The following is a 19,927-nucleotide window of genomic DNA, read 5'->3' on the forward strand; positions in this document are numbered from 1 at the left end:
TTTATAGTGAACGAAAGCTTGGCTGGGTATAGTAGTCTGGGCTTGCATCCATGGTCTCTTAGTTTCTGCAGTACATCTATCCAGGACCTTCTGGCTTTCATGGTTTCCATAGAGAAGTCAGGTGTAAGTCTGATAGGTTTACCTTTATAAGTAACTTGGCCTTTTTCCTTTGCTGCTCTCAGTATTCTTTCTTTATTCTGTATGCTTTGTGTTTTGATTATTATATGGCGAGAGGATGTTTTTTTTTTGATCCAGCCTATTCGGTGTTCTGTATGCTTCTTGAACCTTCATAGGTATATCTTTCTTTAGGTTGGGAAAGTTTTCTTCTATAATTTTATTAAATATATTTTCTGGACCGTTGAGCTGCGCTTCTTCCCCTTCTTCTATTCCTATTATTCTTAGGTTTAGTCTTTTTATTGTGTCCCATATTTCCTGAATGTTTTGTGATGAGAATTTGTTGGCCTTGCTGTTTTCTTTGATCAGCGTGTTTATTTTCTCTATGGTATCTTCAGAATCTGAGATTCTTTCTTCTATCTCTTGTATTCTGTTGGTTATGCTTGCTTCTGTAGTCTCTATTCGTTTACCTAGATTTTCCCTGTCCAGCTGGCCTTCTGTTTGTGTTTTCTTCTTTGCCTCCATTTCAGTTTTTAAGTCTTGTACTGTTTCCATTATCTGTTTGATTGTTTTTCCTTGGTTTCCTAGGGTATCATTCACTGATTTACTCAATTCTTCAAACTTTCTGTTATACTTCTCATCCATTTCTATAAGGGCATTTTTTACATGTTGTTTAAGGGCGTCAATCACTTTCATAAAGTCAATTTTATCTACCTCTTCATGATTAAGGTGTTCATGTCCACCTGTTGGGAGGTCGCTGGGTTCTGGTGGTTTCATATAGTTTTTCGGATTGTTAGGTGAATTCTTGCATTGGCGCCTGCCCATCTCTTTCTCCGAATGCTCCCCTCTGGATGTTCTTTTACCGGATCAGGTCTCCTTGCCTACTGATGTACCTTCCCAGTGATGGCTCTCTGCAGTGCTAGCTCTCCTGGTGTTCTAGTGATGTCTCTCCTTGCTTGTTGCAGGCAGGCCAGTGAAACAAAGGAAGTCTTGCCTGCCTACTTGCCCTGAGGATTTGCCCCCAGCGCCAGACAGACTGAGCTGGATGGTGTTATGTGCCCAAAGAGGAAAGGGGACAGAAGGAAGAAGGGTTCTGGATGCAAGCTGGGTGGGACAAGAAGAGAGAGACGGTATGCGGGGTATAGAGCCCCTGCAGGGAGCCCAGGGAGTATAGGGAGGGGGATGAGGAACTTCAGAGTTCCCTTTCCAGGGCTGCTTCCACTGTCGCTGGTCACAAACTCACCGCATTGCTGTCTCTCCCGGTGCCGAGATCAGATCTCCATGCAGGTTGGGTAGTTCGTAAACAAAGCGCCTACCTTGGTTGGTGCAGGCGGGCCAGTGAGACAAAGGAGGTCTCGCCTGCCTATTTGCCCTGAGGATTTGCCCCCAGCGCCAGACAGACTGAGCTGGATGGTGTTATGTGCCCAAAGAGGAAAGGGGACAGAAGGAAGAAGGGTTCTAGATGCAAGCTGGGTGGGACAAGAAGAGAGAGGCAGTATGGGGGGGTAGAGCCCCTGCAGGGAGCCCGGGGAGTATAGGGAGGGGGATGAGGAACTTCAGAGTTCCCTGTCCAGGGCTGCTTCCGCCTCTGCTGGTCACAAACTCACCGCACTGCTGTCTCTCCTGGTGCCGAGATCAGATCTCCATGCAGGTTGGGTAGTTCGTAAACAAAGCGCCTACCTTGGTTGGTGCAGGCGGGCCAGTGAGACAAAGGAGGTCTCGCCTGCCTATTTGCCCTGAGGATTTGCCCCCAGCGCCAGACAGACTGAGCTGGATGGTGTTATGTGCCCAAAGAGGAAAGGGGACAGAAGGAAGAAGGGTTCTGGATGTAAGCTGGGTGGGACAAGAAGAGAGAGGCAGTATGGGGGGGTAGAGCCCCTGCAGGGAGCCCGGGGAGTATAGGGAGGGGATGAGGAACTTCAGAGTTCCCTGTCCAGGGCTGCTTCCGCCTCCGCTGATCACAAACTCACCGCACTGCTGTCTCTCCTGGTGCCGAGATCAGATCTCCTTGCAGGTTGGGTAGTTCGTAAACAAAGCGCCTACCTTGGTTGGTGCAGGCGGGCCAGTGAGACAAAGGAGGTCTCGCCTGCCTATTTGCCCTGAGGATTTGCCCCCAGTGCCAGACAGACTGAGCTGGATGGTGTTATGTGCCCAAAGAGGAAAGGGGACAGAAGGAAGAAGGGTTCTGGATGCAAGCTGGGTGGGACAAGAAGAGAGAGGCAGTATGGGGGGGTAGAGCCCCTGCAGGGAGCCCGGGGAGTATAGGGAGGGGGATGAGGAACTTCAGAGTTCCCTGTCCAGGGCTGCTTCCGCCTCCGCTGATCACAAACTCACCGCACTGCTGTCTCTCCTGGTGCCGAGATCAGATCTCCTTGCAGGTTGGGTAGTTCGTAAACAAAGCGCCTACCTTGGTTGGTGCAGGCGGGCCAGTGAGACAAAGGAGGTCTCGCCTGCCTGCTTGCCCTGAGGATTTGCCCCCAGCGCCAGACAGACTGAGCTGGATGGTGTTATGTGCCCAAAGAGGAAAGGGGGCAGAAGGAAGAAGGGTTCTGGATGCAAGCTGGGTGGGACAAGAAGAGAGAGACAGTATGCGGGGTATAGAGCCCCTGCAGGGAGCCCAGGGAGTATAGGGAGGGGGATGAGGAACTTCAGAGTTCCCTTTCCAGGGCTGCTTCAGCTGCCGCTGGTCACAAACTCACCGCACTGCTGTCTCTCCTGGTGCCGAGATCAGATCTCCATGCAGGTTGGGTAGTTCGTAAACAAAGCGCCTACCTTGGTTGGTGCAGGCGGGCCAGTGAAGCAAAGGAGGTCTCGCCTGCCTGCTTACCCTGAGGATTTGCCCCCAGCGCCAGACAGACTGAGCTGGATGGTGTTATGTGCCCAAAGAGGAAAGGGGACAGAAGGAAGAAGGGTTCTGGATGCAAGCTGGGTGGGACAAGAAGAGAGAGGCAGTATGGGGGGGGGTAGAGCCCCTGCAGGGAGCCCGGGGAGTATAGGGAGGGGGATGAGGAACTTCAGAGTTCCCTGTCCAGGGCTGCTTCCGCCACCGCTGGTCACAAACTCACCGCACTGCTTTCTCTCCTGGTGCCGAGATCAGATCTCCATGCAGGTTGGGTAGTTCGTAAACAAAGCGCCTACCTTGGTTGGTGCAGGCGGGCCAGTGAGACAAAGTAGGTCTCGCCTGCCTATTTGCCCTGAGGATTTGCCCCCAGTGCCAGACAGACTGAGCTGGATGGTGTTATGTGCCCAAAGAGGAAAGGGGACAGAAGGAAGAAGGGTTCTGGGTGCAAGCTGGGTGGGACAAGAAGAGAGAGGCAGTATGGGGGGTAGAGCCCCTGCAGGGAGCCCGGGGAGTATTTTCTCCGTTTTCTTTAAGTGAGTACTTAGTGCTATGAACTTTCCTCTTAGCACTGCTTTCATTGTGTCCCATAGGTTTGAGTATGTTGTCTCTTTGTTTTCATTAAATTCAAGGAAGACTTTAATTTCTTTCTTAATTTCTTCCTTGACCCAGGTGTGGTTCAGTAGTTGACTGTTCAGTTTCCATGAGTTTGTCGGCTTTCTGAGGGTAGCATTGTTGATGCCTTCTAACTTTAATCCGTGGTGATCTGATAAGACACAGGTGGGCACTTATATTTTTTTGTATCTGTGGAGGTTTCCTTTGTTTCTGAGTATGTGGTCAATTTTCGAGAAGGTTCCATGAGCTGCAGACAGGAAGGTGTATTCTTTCCTGTTTGGGTGGAGTGTTCTATAGATGTCTGTTAAGTCCGTTTGCTTCATTACCTCCAAGAATTCTCTTACTTCTCTATTAGTTTTCTGTCTGATTGACCTGTCCATTGGTGAGAGAGGTGTGTTGAAGTCTCCTACTACTAGTGTGTGTGGTTTGATGTCTGCCTTGAGTTTTAGTAAGATGTCTTTTACATAAGTGGGTGCTTTTATATTAGGGGCATAGATATTCAGGATTGAGATTTCATCCTGCTGAATTGTTCCTGTTATGAGTATAAACTGTCCCTCTCCATCTCTTCTGATTGATTTCAGTTTGAAGTCAGTTTTGTTAGAAATTAGTATGGCCACACCTGCTTTTTTCTTAGAACCATTTGCTTGAAAAACCTTTTCCCAACCCTTTACTCTGAGTAGATGCCTGTGTTTGTGGTTGAAATGAGTTTCTTGCAAACAGCAGAATGTTGGATCCTGTTTTCGTATCCAATCTCTTAGCTGTGCCTTTTTATTGGTGAATTGAGACCATTAATATTAAGTGATATTAATGACCAGTCGTTGTTTACTCCGGTTATTCTTATTGCTTTTGGTAGAAGAGTTTGTGTGTCTCCCTTCTTTGAGTCGTGCTGGTGAAGGGTCGCTAGATGCCCAAGTTATTGTAGGCAGTGTTGGCAATGTTGGATTCCTTGGGTTGTGATTTTCCTTCTATTACTTTCTGTAGGGCTGGATTTGTGGCTACGTATTATTTAAATTTGTTCTTATCCTGGAATGTCTTGTTTTCTCCATTGATAGTGAACGATAGCTTGACTGGGTATAGTAGTTTGGGTTTGCATCCATGGTCTCTTAGTTTCTGTAGTACCTCTATCCAGGACCTTCTGGCTTTCATGGTTTCCATAGAGAAGTCAGGTGTAAGTCTGATCGGTTTACCTTTATAAGTTACTTGACCTTTTTCCTTTGCAGCTCTTAATATTCTTTCTTTAATCTGTATATTTTGTGTTTTGATTATTATATGGTGAAGGGACGTTTTTTTTTGATCCAGTCTGCTTGGTGTTCTGTATGCTTTTTGAATATTCTTTATGTTGGGAAAGTTTTCTTACATAATTTTGTTAAAATTATTTTCTGGACCTTTGAACTGTGCCTCTTCTCCTTCTTCTATCCCTATTATTCTTAGGTTTGGTCTTTTTATTGTGTCCCATATTTCCTGAATGTTTTGTGATGAGAATTTGTTGGTTTTGGTGTTTTCTTTGATCAGTCTGTTTATTTTCTCTATGGTGTCTTCAGAATCTGAGATTCTTTCTTCTATCTCTTGTATTCTATTGATTATGCTTGTTTCTGTAGTCTGTGCTTGTTGATCTAGATTTTCCATATCCAGCTGGTCCTCAGTTTGTGTTTTCTTCCTTGCTTCCATTTCAGTTTTCAATTCTTGGACTGTTTCCATTACCTGTTTGATCGTTTTTTCTTGGTTTCCCAGGGTATCGTTTACGTATTTACTCATTTCTTCAAACTTTTTGTTATACTTCTCATCCACTTCTATGAGGGCGTTTTTTACATGTTGTTTAAGGGACTCTATTGCTTTCATAAAGTCAGTTTTTTCCTCTTCTTCTGTGTTAGGGTGTTCAAGTCCTTGTGTTGTAAGATCATTGGGTTCTGGTGTTTTCATGTTGTTTTTCAGATTGTTGGGTGAATTCTTGCCTTGGCGTCTGCCCATCTCCTCTTATCGATGCTTTCTAATGGGTTTGATTTAATTGTAGCGGGGTGATCTGTTCTGAGTGTGGGCTTCACTGTTTCATGCTTGTACTATCCCGCATCCGCTGAGTCTGCTTGCCAGTGTCTCCACCGCTTGGTTTGCACACCGGTGCCTCTGCCGCCTGGGCCCGCCTGCCTGCCAGTGCCTCCGCTGCCTGGGCCTGCCTGCCTGCAGGTGTCTCTGCCGCCTGGGCCTGCCTGCGCGCTGGTGCCTCCGCCGCCTGCGCATCGGTGCCTCTCTTTCCATTTTTTGATGTCTTCTTCAATTTCTTTCTTCATAGATGTAATGTTTTTGTCATACATGTCTTTTACTACTTTGGTTAGTGTTAGCTCAAGATATTTCATTTTATTTGTGTTTATTGTGAAGGGTGGTGTTTCTCTGATTTCCTTCTCAGGCCATTTATCATCTTTAATTAGGAGGGCTACTGATTTTTTTTGAGAGGATCTTGTATCCTCCCACATTACTGAAGGTGTTTATCAGTTGTAATTCCCTGGTAAAAATGTTCAGGTCACTCATGTAAACTATCATATCATCTTCAAATAGTGATAATTTGACTTCTTCCTTTCCAGTTTTATCCTCTTGATCTTCTTTTGTTGCCTTATTTCTCTAGCTAGAACTTTGAGTACTATGTTGAATAGATATGGAGAGAGTGGACACCCTTGTCTTGTTCCTGATTTTTGTGGTATCCCTTTGACTTTCTCTTCATTTAATTTGATGTTGTTAGTTGGTTTGCTATATATTGCTTTTATTATGTTTAGATACATTCCTTGTATTCCTGATCTATCTAAGACCTTTATCATGAAGGGGTGTTGGAATTTGTTGAAGGATTTTTCAGCATCTAATGAGATGATCATATGTTTTTTTTTTCTTTCAGTTTATTTATGTGGTGGATTACATTGACAGGTTTTCATATGTTGAACCATCCCTGCATCTCTGTGCTGAAACCAACTTGATCATAGTGGATGATTTTTTTGATGTGTTCTTGGATTTGGTTTGCCAGTATTTTATTGCATTTTTTCATCAATGTTCATGAGGAAGATTGGTCTGTAATTTTCTTTCTTAGTTGAGTCCTTGTTTGGTTTTGTATCAAGGTAAATATAGCCTCGCAAAAAGATTTTGGCAATGTTCCTTCTCTCTCAATTTTGGGAAACAATTTGAGGAATTGCTCATCTTTGAAGTTCTGGTTGAATTCTGTGCCAAAACCATTTGGCCCTGGTTTTTTTTTTTTAGTTGGAATACTTTTGATGACTGCCTCTTCTTCTTCTTCTTCTTCTTCTTCTTCTTCTTCTTCTTCTTCTTCTTCTTCTTCTTCTTCTTCTTCTTCTTCTTCTTATTCCTCTTCTTCTTCTCCTTCTTTTTCTTCCTCTTCCTCCTCCTCGTCATCCTCCTCCTCCTCCTTTATTGGAGCTATAGGTCTATTTAAATTGTTCATTTGATCTTGACTTAATTTTGGTATGTGGTACCTATCCAGAAAATTGTCCATTTCTTCATATTTTCCAGTTTTGGGGATCTAATTATTCTATGGATTTCCTCAGTGTCTGTTGTTATGTCCCCCCTTTCACTTCTGATTCTGTTAATTTCAATATTCTATATCTGCATTTTTGTTAGTTTCAAGTGTTTGTCTATCTTGTTGATTCTCTCAAAGAAACTGTTCTTTGTTTCATTGATTCTTTGTTTCTATTTTATTGATTTCAACCCTCAATTTGACTATTTCTGTCATCTACTCCTCCTGGGTGAGTCTGCTTTTTATTTTTCTAGAATTTCAGTTGTGTTGTTAAGTTGCTAGGATGAGATTTCTCCACTTTCTTTATGTAGGCACTATGAACTTTTCTCTTAGCACTACTTTCATAGTGTCACATAGGTTTTAGTATGTTGTGTGTTCATTTTTGTTGAAGACTAGGAAGTCTTTAATTTCTTCCTTGACCATGGGGGTGATTCAGTTGAGCATTGTTTAATTTCCATGAGTTTGTAGGTTTTCTGCAATTAGTATCTAAGTTTAAGACAAGGTAATCAGAGAAGATACAGTGGGCTATTTCAATTTTTTTGTATTGAGCTTTGCTTTGTTACCAAGTATGTGGTAAGTTTTAGAGAAGGTTCCATGAAATTCTGAGATGTTATATTCTTTTGTGCTTGGGTGAAATGTTCTAAGATGTCTGTTAAGTCCATTTGAGTCATGGCATCTGTTAGTTCTCTTATTTCTCTGTTAAGTTTCTGTCTTGCAGAGCTGTCTATCAGTGAGAGCAGGGTGGTGAAGTCTATTACTATTAGTGTGTGGGGTTTGATGTGCGATTTAAGCTTTAGTAATGTTTCTTTTACATATGTGGATGCTCTTGTATTTAGGGCATATATGTTCTGAATTGGTACTTCATGATGGATTTTTCCTGTGATGAATATGAAGTGTCCTTCTAAATCTCTTTGATTGATTTTAGTGTGAAGTCTATTTTGTTAGATATTAAGATTGTTACATCAGCTTGTTTCTTAGGTCTATTTTATTGGAAAGTCTTTTTCCAACCCATTATTCTTTGGTAATGTATATCTTTGGGGTTTGAATGTGTTTCTTGTATGCAACAGAAGGATGGATTCTCTTTTTGTGTCTCTGTTAGCCTTTGTGTTTTTGTAGGTGAATTGAGTCCTTTGATATTAAGAGGTATTAATTGCCAGTGATAAGTTTTTGGTAAAAGTGTTTGTGTGTTTTCCTTCTTTGGGGTCTGCCAGTGTGAGGTTATCTGTTGCCTGTGTTTTTGTGGTTGCAGCTGATTTCCATGGGTTGGAGTTCTCCTTCTAATAATTTTTGTACGTCTGGATTTGTGGCTAGGTATTTGTTAAATCTGGCTTTGTCATGGAATATCTTGTTTTCTCTGTCTATTGTGATTGAAAGCTTTGCTGGGTATAGTAGTGTTGACTTGCTCCTGCAGTCTCTTAGTGTCTGCAGCATATCTGTTCAGGAACTTCTTTCAGAGTTTCCATTGAGAAGTCAGGTATAATTCTGATAGGTCTGCCTTTATATATTACTTGGCCTTTTCCTTTGCAGCCATTAATATTTGTTTTTTAATCTGAATATTTAATGTTTTGATTATTATATTATATGATGAGGGGACTTTTTTGGAAGGAATGCAGTCTATTTGGTGCTTTGTAAGCTTCTTGTACCTTTGTAGCTATATCCTTCTTTAGGTTGGAAAGATTTATTCTATGCGTTTGTTGAATATATTTTCTGTGCTTTTGAACTGGAGTTCTCATTCTTCTTTCCTTATTATTCTTAGGTTTGGTCTTTTCATGGTGTCCCAGATTTCCTTGATATTGGCGTTAAAAATTTGTTGGATTTAACATTTTCTTTGACTGATGTATCTATTTCCTCTATTGTATCTTCAACTTCTGAGATTCTCTCTTCCATCTGTTGTAATCTGTTGGTTATGCTTGCATCTGTAGTTCCTGTTCATTTACCCAGATTTTCAATTTCTAGAATTCCTTAGGTTTGTGTTTTCTTTATTGCCTCCATTTAAATTAAATCTTGAACTATTTGAGTTGTTTGCTTCACCTGTTTGGTTGTTTTTTTTTTCTCGGCTTTCATTAAGAGATTTATTAATTTATTCCAATTTTATATTTGTCTTTTCCTCCATTTCTTTAAGGGAGTTTTTCATTTCCTCTTTAAGAGCCAATATCATCTTCATAAAGTTATATTTAAAGTCATTTTCTTCTGTTTTTGTGGATTAGGATGTTCATGCCATACTGTTATAGGACCATTAGGTTCTGATATTGCTATATTGCTCATTAGGTTGTCGAATGTATTCTTGCATCTGTCCCTTCCCATCTCTTCCTCCAAGTGGTGAAGGCAGTGTCTTTGCCTCTTGGTTCAATTCTTGAAGTTGGTGTCTGTGTCTCAGGAATACTCTTATGGACCAATTATTTCAGTTGCTGTCTGTGTCTCAGGGAGTCGCTACTGGTCCCTTCTGTGTGTCATGGAACCATGAGGTCTCAGGGGATGGGTGTGTTTGTAGGCAGAGTGGGACTTGTAGTTACACGGTCTGGTGGGGGTGTGATAAAGTAGCCTGCCTGCAGGAGTGTGGTGGCGCAAATGAATGTAGACAGATTATATAGATATATACAGCTTTAATAAGGAAATAAACTTACAGGACCAAAGGTTAAGACCCTCCCTGGTAAGCCAGCTCGTGGGGCTACACAAAATATTAAAAATGGGTTAGATCAATATGTAAGAGCTAGCCAATAAGAGGCCGAAACTAATGGGCCAGGCAGTGATTAAAAGAATACAGTTTCCGTGTAATTATTTTGGGGCATAAGCTAGCCATGTGGGCGGCTGGGTGCCGGGGACGCAGTCCCGCCGCTCTTATTACAACACAGGAGGCTTGCCCACTGATCACTAGTGCAGCTGAGATGGGTGTGGAAGGGTCCTGGGGCTTTGCTTCAGTTCCTAGGGCCTAGAGACTGTGCTGTCCAGATGGGAGGCTGGCCACTCACCTCTACTCTGGTCTACTCTGTGCATCACAGTCTGTGTCTCAGTGAGTCGCTGAAGGTCTTAGGTACTTAGATTTTTCGAAACAGTCTTCAGTCTGTGGGCACAACTGCTCCATCTAAACCACATACTTCAGAAGACTGGAAAGCTGTGCCCTTCTATGTAAAGAGTCACATGCAGATTGTCAGCATCAGGCATGGTCTGAACATATGTAGCACATGTCAGTATTAGTTTGGTGTTCCTGTCTTCTTTTCAAAACTGTCTTCTTAAAAAAGAACTTAATTGAGAAGCTGGCTAAGAGTATCCATATTGACAAAAGCATTTGAAGTCTTGACTTTCACCAGAGGGTTTTCTCAGACTCTATGACTCTATTACCCAGGAGCAGTTTCTGCACCCTGACTTTAGACTGTTCTTGAGAACCCAACTTCCTTCCTTCCTTCCTTCCTTCCTTCCTTCCTTCCTTCCTTCCTTCCTTCTTGACTGCCTGCCTGCCTGTTTTTTTTTTTTTTTTTTTTTTCAGACAAGGTTTCACTGTGTAGCCTTGGCTGGCCTGTAATTCACTCTGTACATCAGGCTATAATTAATCTCTGAAATCAACCTGCTTCTGCCTCCTAAGTGGAGGAATTAATGGCTTTTGGCCCCCTGCCTAGCCTACACATTAACTTTTAGGTACCTTAGTTTGATTTGTTTTAAGATTTTCTAATTGATCATTTCTTAAGAGTTCCAGGAAGGAAGAAGTGAGAGTGGGGAAGAAAGTTAACTGTACAAGTGAGGAGCTCTTCTCCTAAGAAGTAAGGCTTTCCAAATTTCACACAGCAAGTAAGTGTGAGGGGTCATTAGTGTGTCTCTCATATCTGCAGAGTTAGTATCTACCCTTTCCCTGCTCAGAATTCTAAGAGAGCTCCAGGACCTTTATGGTCAGAATGATAGGGAGTGATAGGGAATCCATGGTAGTCAGAGGTCACACTGTCTGAGTTGTGGAGTCAATCTTTTGTCCCTAGGAGTCAGACCTTAAGTCTGAAACAACCCGAAATGATTCCAAGAAAACGGAGAAAGATCTTCCAAGCTCCGGATCTGAAAGACATGCTGCAAGTGTTTCAAGGTGAGAGCAGCTACATTCTGTGGTTACCTGGGGGACGCTAGGGGTGGCTGGGGCTGCACTCTTTGGATAGAGAGTGATGTCTCTGATCATGGGTAAAGAAACTGAGAAGAGCAGAAAGTGTGTCCCAGTGATGGAATCATATTTAATGGACATCATCATTCATCCTGTCCTATATCACAGTTTCCAGACTTCCCCCACTCTGCAGAGCACATTGACTTTAATGTTCTGATTCCCTTGCTTGCATTTAATGCTGTGCATTTTCATCATTTCAGGGCTCCGGGATGCCCAGTGCCACTGGGGTAAGGAGAAATCACACCATCAGCTTCTCATCTTAATGTCTTTCAGAGTTTATTTCTCTACTAATACTTAAGTTTTCTGTTACTGCTCCCAATATGCACAAAATCTGCCTCTCCTTGACTTTAAACATGGCTCTGCCAAGATTCCTCTCACTTTCTTCTCAAGCCTCTGCTACCTAAATCACAAATAAGGCAGTACCTTGTTTCTCATGTGACTCATAATTTATATGTCTCATTTTTCTGCAGTTCACGTGACCCTGCCTCAACTCAGCAATAAAAACATTGTCATTAATGTGTACAAAAGACAAATACAACATAGAAGTGGTTATAGAAGAAATTTGCAAGTTTCCAAGTCCTATGATTTAGGTGTCCTAGGGTATCCAGCTATCTACTCAGGGAAACATTACTGGGAAGTAGACGTGTCTAGATGTGATGCCTGGATCCTGGGAATAAATGATGGAAGATGTGCTCAACCCCAGCTTCATGCAGTGAATGAAAAGGGCTTCAGAGTCATAAAAAATTCTATTGTTAAACAGGATGTAAAATATCAGCCCCAATATGGCTACTGGGTTATAGGAATTACAAACAGGTCTGTATATAACGTCTTTGAGGTGTGCTCTGTCCCTCAAAATGCTAGTGTCTCGTTCCTTCCTCTGACTGGCTCTCCCACTCGTGTTGGAGTTTTCCTGGACCGAGAAGCTTGCACTCTCACGTTTTATGATGTTTCCAACCATGGAGCTCTCATCTATAAATTCTGTGACTGTTCTTTCCCTGATGCCGTTTATCCATATTTTAATCCTATGGAGTCATCAAAGCCACTGACAGTCTGTGGGCCACCCTCTTAACCCCTCACTTATATCTGCACAGTGCCCCATGTCTGATGTAGCACAAATACCAGAAGTCCATGGTATCATTACAGTTTTTTTCTATCTTTGGTTGTAGGAAACCATGGCCTAGCTACCCTGAGAAGCATTTGTTATAGGTTTTTCAGGTTAGAGTCCATGGCTCCTGCCTTTCAGTTTCTGAGATACTGATGCAATCCCCCAAACAGTGAAGCATTCAATCTACTTCGTGTTGTTCTGTATGTTTCCTTAGTAGTCAAAAATCATGGAAGGTTGACAGGGCCATAGGTCTTAGACATTAATTTTGGGTACCCTGTATAGCTTCTAAACTTCATTGTTTCCTGGCAACTACAACTGTATTAATCCTGGAAATTATGATTATATTCTGTATAAATAGTTTGATTGCTCTCAACAAAATTGTCACAGCCTCTGTCTTGCTGTGGCCCCTCCAATCTAGGCCTTGTTTCATTCCTGATGGCCATATCAGGTGACATTGGCCTGGTAAGTAAGCACTGGCACTAACATCTAGTCTTTCTATTTTAATACCCTACACTTCTAAATACAAACCAGTATGGATTCTTTTCCTTGATCCAGTTACTTGTCTGTTTACAAGACAGTAGCTATTCATCTCTTCCCATATTTCCAAAGACAATGACTCCTCACAAGGTGAGGTAAGACCTCTGCTAACCCGCACTTCCTGTTTTGTGGTGCCACAGATGGCAGCCTGGGCCTTGTGCATGCTGAGGAGGTGCTCTGCCCCTGAGCCACTTGTCTCAGCTGTGCCACGTCAAAACCCCAGTCCTCTGTCACTGACAGAAGATGACAGAAAGTTCTACTCTAGCTTGGAGAAAAATATGTGTCAGAGTCTCCAGCCTAGGAATGAGCCTTTAGTTGTACATCAGTTTAACTACAATGCTATGCTTCATCAAAACTTAATAGGGAAATTTCTCTAATGGTAACCACAAAGACTGTGTGCAGAATATCCGGATTCTAATCCTTTCATTCCACATAGAAGTGTAACCCTGAGTAGCAACCTCAAAAACTTATGCTTTGTGAGGTTTTTGTTTTGATTATTTTTGCTTTGTTTGTTTATTGTTTGGTGTTGTTACAGTATTACTGTTGTAGAGTGCACACATATTGTAGAGTGCACACATAGCATCAGAAAATAGATTTGAGCTATGTTAGGAGGCTCTGAGGGTAGTAGCATTTTCCTCCAAGCTCACTGATCTGAGTTCAATCAACTAAACCTCATGTTGGAATGAGGCAGGCCACTCTCACAGATTATCCTCTACATCTGCGCACATGATGCAGTACGCACAGGCCTAGACACATACACAAATGTGAATGCATTATGTAAGTTTTTAAAAAGAGCAAGTTTAATGCACATCAAGCATCCACTGCACACTCAGTAGTTGCTTTCTCTGTTAGTTACTGGGGAGATGCCCTGGAATGGTGATCCATGCAAAAGCAGGTAGATGGGAGGAGTGAAGATTTGACTTTCCTGATATCTTGGTGTTAGATCCTGGAATCTGTCACCAAGTGTATTCTAAAATGTTGTAGATATCTATAATTATTGTTTTGTTTTCACATTTATATTTTGAAAGGATAATTTTGGGTTCCATTTGTTTCTTACGAAGTACATTAAATCCTATGATTTCCATTTCACAGTGAATGATGGTGTTGCCTGTGAACTTCCCTTGTGCTATGTTGTGAAATATGAACAATAGAATGTTTCTAGGAACTTATATTGCCTCTGGCATATAAATGATATCCACTATGGCATCTGTTTTTTCTCCTTGATGTGATCAGTGTGACTGTAATAAAGGATTGGTGATGTTAAATACCAGAACCTGGCATGATGGTTTTGATACAATCCCAGTACTCATGAGGCACAGACAGGATGGTTGCTGTACATCTGAGTCCAGGCTCAATTAAGAAATAAGACCCTGCCCTGGTTTGTTTTACTTTTAAAGAGATTTTGGAAGAGGTAGTTGGTTCAAGAGGACATGGTGAGGGATTACTCATCAATATGGAATTTATTTGGAGTCAAATTGATATGAGTAAACAGAAAGACCGAGAGGGCACAGCATAGTGCGTGTTCCCAGGAGAGTTCAGGCTCCAGGACCAGAGAAGACCAAATGGAGGGAATTCTGGATAGCATCAGGGGCCCTCTGTTGGGAGAACAGGATTGTACTTATGCTTTGTAGAATGGAGGGCTAGGTTCACAGCAGGAGCCTGCAGCCAGGCAGGAGGCAGGGCAGTCATGTGACACACACAAGATACCCTTTTATGAAAACTCACTTAGGTTGGTGTGACACCAACAAGGGATCTGCTGGGGACTCATTTTTAGTATAGGTCCATCTTGTCTCTATCTGTGACTACAGAGAGGCAGTAACAGGGCAGCATGTAGATGGGAGGTTCTAGCACTACATGCTGGCAGAGAAAGCATCAGCCACTCAAAACATCACCATGCTCTGTTTGAAGAATCAGAATACCTATAGCATAAAATAATAGATGATTTTTACTTTAATCAAATTACAAATTCATTAAAGACAAAACCTGATTTCATAGCTCTCTGGTGTCCTTTTTGTTTAATATTTCTTCTATAATTGTGTTTCATGAGAAAGCTTTCCCTCTGAAATAAATGTCAGTGTGTATTGACACAGTTAGACTCACACACATTGCTGCACTATTCAGCAGTATGACCAGTGCTGTGCTCTCCTGGCCACCTTCATTCTTGTCATTGCATTTAGGGACTGATGGCAGACTGATTTGACCACAAAGTCAAATCTTTGTATGGAGACGAGAGTGGAATTGTGTCTGCTGAGAAAGTTCTCGAAGAGCTAATTGACTATCTGAATATTTTGTGGTTTTAATTCCCAAGAAGGCTGTAGGAAGAAATAGAGGAGGCATTGGTTTAAATCTGTGGTAGACAAAGACATGGTAACTTCTTCCCCTTATACCTGCTGTGTGATATTTTGACTGTGTTTTGACAAATAAAGCTTGTTTGGAGTCAGAGGGCAGGGCTAGCCACTAGGTGACCATGGAGATTTAGAGGACTGGAGATAGGAAGTAGCAAGGCGAGAGAGGATCTGGTCCTCTTTGGACAGAGAAATGGAAGAGATAGGAAGCAACTGTTGGCTGCTCCCTGTTCTCTGATCTTTTAGATTCTTACACCTGATTTTTTAGTTGATAAAGATTAATAAGGATAATGATTCTACCTGTATTCGCCAGTTTGAGTTTGGAGTACTGCAAGGAGTTAGAGACCATTCTGAACACTAGTCAGTTCCAACCCAGTCTGGGATATTAATTATAACCCTGCTTTGAAAACAAAACCAAACAAAAGATGTAAAAATTTTTCATAATTATTAACAATTCAGAAAAATCAGAATACCATAATATTGATTGACAGTCATTGTGTCCACAGCAAGAACAGCAGTTCAGTCTCTTGTCATTATCAAGATGTGGGGTTTGGGCTAGGGGTTTAGCTCAGGGATGGAGCAGTGGCCCAACATTCACAAGGTTCTGGATTCAGTCCCTGAAGTGCAAAGACCAAAGGAAAACAACAGCAAAAGCCCATGGTCTCAGCACTGGGGAGGCTGAAGGAGTCAGAACTCAGACAGTGGTCAGGTTGGGGTTCATTGTGAGAGCCCGTCTCTAAAAATAAGAATAGAAAGAGGAAGAGGCAACAGGTATGATAAACAAAACTCAGCTGTCACTCTGTATGTCATATTTTAGTATATCTGAGACTATAAGGAACACATGAGATAGGCATGCAAGAGTGGGGGTGAGACTGAAAATGGGGATGGCTCAGTCTTCCCCATTGTTTTTCTTACACAACTGCTGCTGTGCCAACATGGCAACTGTCGTTCTTCTGAGCGAGGGACGTTGGGATTAACACACAACACAACTTCAGGTTCTGCAGACAAGCCTATTTTCACTTTTTCACACAGTATATATAGCCCTCAGCAGCGTAGGTCAATCCAGCAATAGTAGGAAGCTCATCACCATAACTCAATGGCTTAGGGGTAAACATGCTTAGAAACATTGCTGAAAACATCAAATTGTTCCTTTTTTGTTCCTGTTTTCATCCAGCCTCAAGAGTGCAAAACAGATCAAGGGGGGTGCGACAGCCTGTCCTCTAGGGACCCAACAATTCCCCCCTTTTTATTTTAAAAGCGTGAAAGCCCTTGTCTTAGGACTCCCCCATATAGAGACTCTTACCCGTCTACAGGAGGCCTTAATCCCTGTCTTAGGTGAGCTCTCTATACCAGGACAGTTGCCCAACATAGGGATCCCTCATGACTTCTGCAGCATCTGCAGACAGACTTGGGGCACTTCCTGATTACCGGAAGACAGCCTGAGCAACACTTGTCAAGTGACAGTGTGCTATATGTGGAATTGTTGCACAAAGCAGCAGAGAATCCAAAAACAGATAACCCCATTAATAATATCAGTACAAGTGAGAGCATTTCAGGCAATCGCTGGACCCAGCCCCCAAGCTGGGCCATGGCATTCCCCAAACTGGATCCAGACACAGCAGGGACCCATGTGCTATTAATACTAATAATATGATGAGCTGTCTGCAGGGTGAAATTCAAAAAGGAGGAATTCTAAGGGCCATCCAAACATGCATTCAACTGTTCAGCCACATCAGAAGCATTTATAACATTAGCAGGTATAACGTACAAGACACTTGTTGCAGGAGTCAAGGGGAATCTACCTTTTCTTGCAAAAGCACAGTTTTTTGCTTTAAATTTAAAAGTCCAAGTCCAATATGAGAGTCCAGAGCACTCTGTGTCTTAGGGACTCGCTAACCCTTCCAGACAGCTGATCTACAGTCTTTGTAGTCACAGCTGTCGGTGAAATGGCATCTCCAGCAACCGCAGCTGCAGTGGCAGTGACAGCAGTAGCAGTAACAATTGCAGCTGTTCACCAACTGTCGATAAAGGATGATCTCCTGATGTTCTTGAGACACCAGCACCAGCAGAGGAATCACAGCTGGCACTCAAACAATCAAAGCTCCATCAGACTGTCCCAGCAATTATTCAGCTTGCAGGTCTTGGAACAACAATTAAGAATATCACGCCCCCCCCAAAGTGTCATTCCACAATACAAAGAAAAATTGGGGCAGGAATGCAAACAGAAGATCAAATAGTCATATTGTATCCAACAGTATTGTACTTCAGGCTCTTGAGTGATACATTCTCCCAATAAACTGTGCAGTGGAGATTAAAATCTCTATCAGCATCCCAACACCAAGCAGCAGGTTTGGGACCATAGGTATTATGTAATACTCACTGGCATTAAAAGTGTGGTGGGGTTTCTCACTAGACTCCCCATCACTCATAATTCCGTTGTTGTTACCAGAGTCATCATCTGAAGCAGAAGGAGCGTCACAGTCTTCTTCCTGAGTCACTGGCCTTACGCACTGCTCTGGCACCCAAACTGGTTTATCCACATCTGGAGGAAAAACACATACAGCCCCCCTCAACTTTGCTAACGAGGGGGTTGGCTCCATCCATCTTCCTGTTTGCAGATCTTTCCAATGAACTCATCCTAGGCTCTGAGCCCTAACTTGTGTATGGCGCTCCATAGGCAAGCACACTTCAGCATCCAAGAGAATGGTGGATAATTGAGTTGCTGGGGAAAATATGAACCCCTGGATTTTTATTTTTTGAAAATATTGCTGAGGGTCTGATCAGCTCTTTCCACAATTGCTTGACCCATTGGGTTATATGGGATGCCTGTTTTATGGAAAATTTCATAGAATGAACAAAAGGATAAAATTTATTTGCTGATATATGCTGGGCAATTATCTGTCTTAATAACCTCAGGTTTGGGAGATCTGATCTCGGCAACAGGAGAGCCATCACTGGGGTTAGTGACCTTCTGACCCGGGGCAGCAGCCCGGGACATGGAACTCAGACGTTCCTCATCTCCCCTATACTTCCTGGTCTTCTTGCAGGGACTATACTCCCGGATACTGCCTCTCTCTTCCTATTCCACCCAGCTTGCATCCAGAACCCCCCCTTCTGCCTCCCCTCTTCGGGCCCATAAAATCACCTAGCTCAGCCTGTTTGGGTACTGGGACCGAATCCTGAGGGCAACCTGGAGGGAGGTAGTTCCTTTGTCTCAATCGCCTGCCTGCAGCAAGCAAGGTAGGCCCTTTGTTTATGAGCTACCCAAGCAGCAGGGAGATCTGATCTAGGCACCAGGAAAGCCATCACTGGGGAGTGACATCACTGGGAAGGTAGATCAGTGGGCAAGGAGACCTGATCCTGTAAAAGAAGATCCATAGGGGAGCATTCAGAGGAAGAGATGGGCAGGCGCCAATGCAAGAATTCACCCAACAATCTGAAAAACAATATGAAACCACCAGAATCCATCGACCTTACAACAGGAGGACTTGAACACCTTAATCAAGAAGAACTAGAAAAAATTGACTTCATGAAAGTGATAGAGGCCCTTAAACAGCATGTAAAAAACGACCTTATAGAAATGGATGAGAAGTATAACAAAAAGTTTGATGAAATGAGTAAATACGTAAATGATACCCTGGGAAACCAAGAAAAAACAATCAAACAGGTAATAGAAACAGTTCAAAAATTGAAAACTGAAAACGAAGCAAGGAAGAAAACACAAACTGAGGACCAGCTGGACATGGAAAATCTAGGTAAACAAATAGAGACTACAGAAACAAGCATAACCAACCGAATACAAGAGATAGAAGAAAGAGTCTCAGATTCTGAAGATACCATAGAGAAAATAAATGCACTGATCAAAGAAAACAGCAAATCCAACAAACTCTCATCACAAAGCATTCAGGAAATCTGGGACACAATAAAAAGACCAAACCTAAGAATAATAGGAGTAGAAGAAGGAGAAAGTGCAGCTCAATGGTCCAGAAAATATATTTAATAAAATTATAGAAGATAACTTTCCCAACATAAACAAAGATATACCTATGAAGGTTCATGAAGCATACAGAACACCGAATAGACCGGATCAAAAAAAAAATAAAAAGAAACATCCCCTCGCCATATAATAATCAAAACACAAAACATACAGATTAAAGAAAGAATATTAAAGCTGCAAAGGAAAAATGTCAAGTTACTTATAAAGTTAAACTATCAGACTTACACCTGATTTCTCTATGGAAACCATGAAAGCCAGAAGGTCCTGGATAGAGGTAATGCAGAAACTAGGAGACCATGGATGCAAGCCCAGACTACTATACCCAGTCAAGCCTTCATTCACTATAAATGGAGAAAACAAAATTTTCCAGGATAAAAACAAATTTAAACAATACGTAGCCACAAATCCAGCCTTACAGAAAGTAATAGAAGGAAAATCACAAACCAAGGAGTTCAACAATGCCCACAATAACTCAGACATCTAGAGACCCTTCACCAGCACAACCAGAAGAAGGGAAACACACAAACTCTACTACTAAAAAAGTGACCGGAGTTAACAACCACTGGTCATTAATATCACTTAATGTCAATGGACTTAACTCACCTATAAAGAGGCACAGGCTAAGAGATTGGATATGAAAACAGGATCTAACATTCTGCTGTTTACAAGAAACACACCTCAACCACAAAGACAGGGACCTACTCAGAGTAAAGGGCTGGGAAAAGG

The 19,927-nt window shown here is 42.4% G+C and overlaps 2 protein-coding genes across 2 annotated transcripts in view; both read left to right on the forward strand.

Moving 5' to 3' along the window:
- The window catches only part of LOC130879721 (tripartite motif-containing protein 30A-like), a 38,911-nt gene extending 24,554 nt beyond the window's left edge, over window positions 1-14,357 (forward strand). Inside the window, exons 6-8 of the mRNA XM_057778499.1 lie at window positions 11,045-11,145; window positions 11,418-11,444; window positions 11,688-14,357. Coding sequence (XP_057634482.1) covers window positions 11,045-11,145; window positions 11,418-11,444; window positions 11,688-12,286 — 727 coding nt within the window. The 3' untranslated portion in view covers window positions 12,287-14,357. The remainder of the gene's footprint in view (window positions 1-11,044; window positions 11,146-11,417; window positions 11,445-11,687) is intronic.
- Window positions 1-19,927, forward strand: part of LOC130879722 (tripartite motif-containing protein 30A-like) — a 90,906-nt gene that overhangs the window by 24,448 nt on the left and 46,531 nt on the right. The gene's annotated exons all lie outside the window — the stretch shown is intronic.

Source organism: Chionomys nivalis, chromosome 8 (genome assembly GCF_950005125.1).
Source record: "Chionomys nivalis chromosome 8, mChiNiv1.1, whole genome shotgun sequence".
Classification (NCBI taxonomy): Eukaryota; Metazoa; Chordata; class Mammalia; order Rodentia; family Cricetidae; genus Chionomys; species Chionomys nivalis.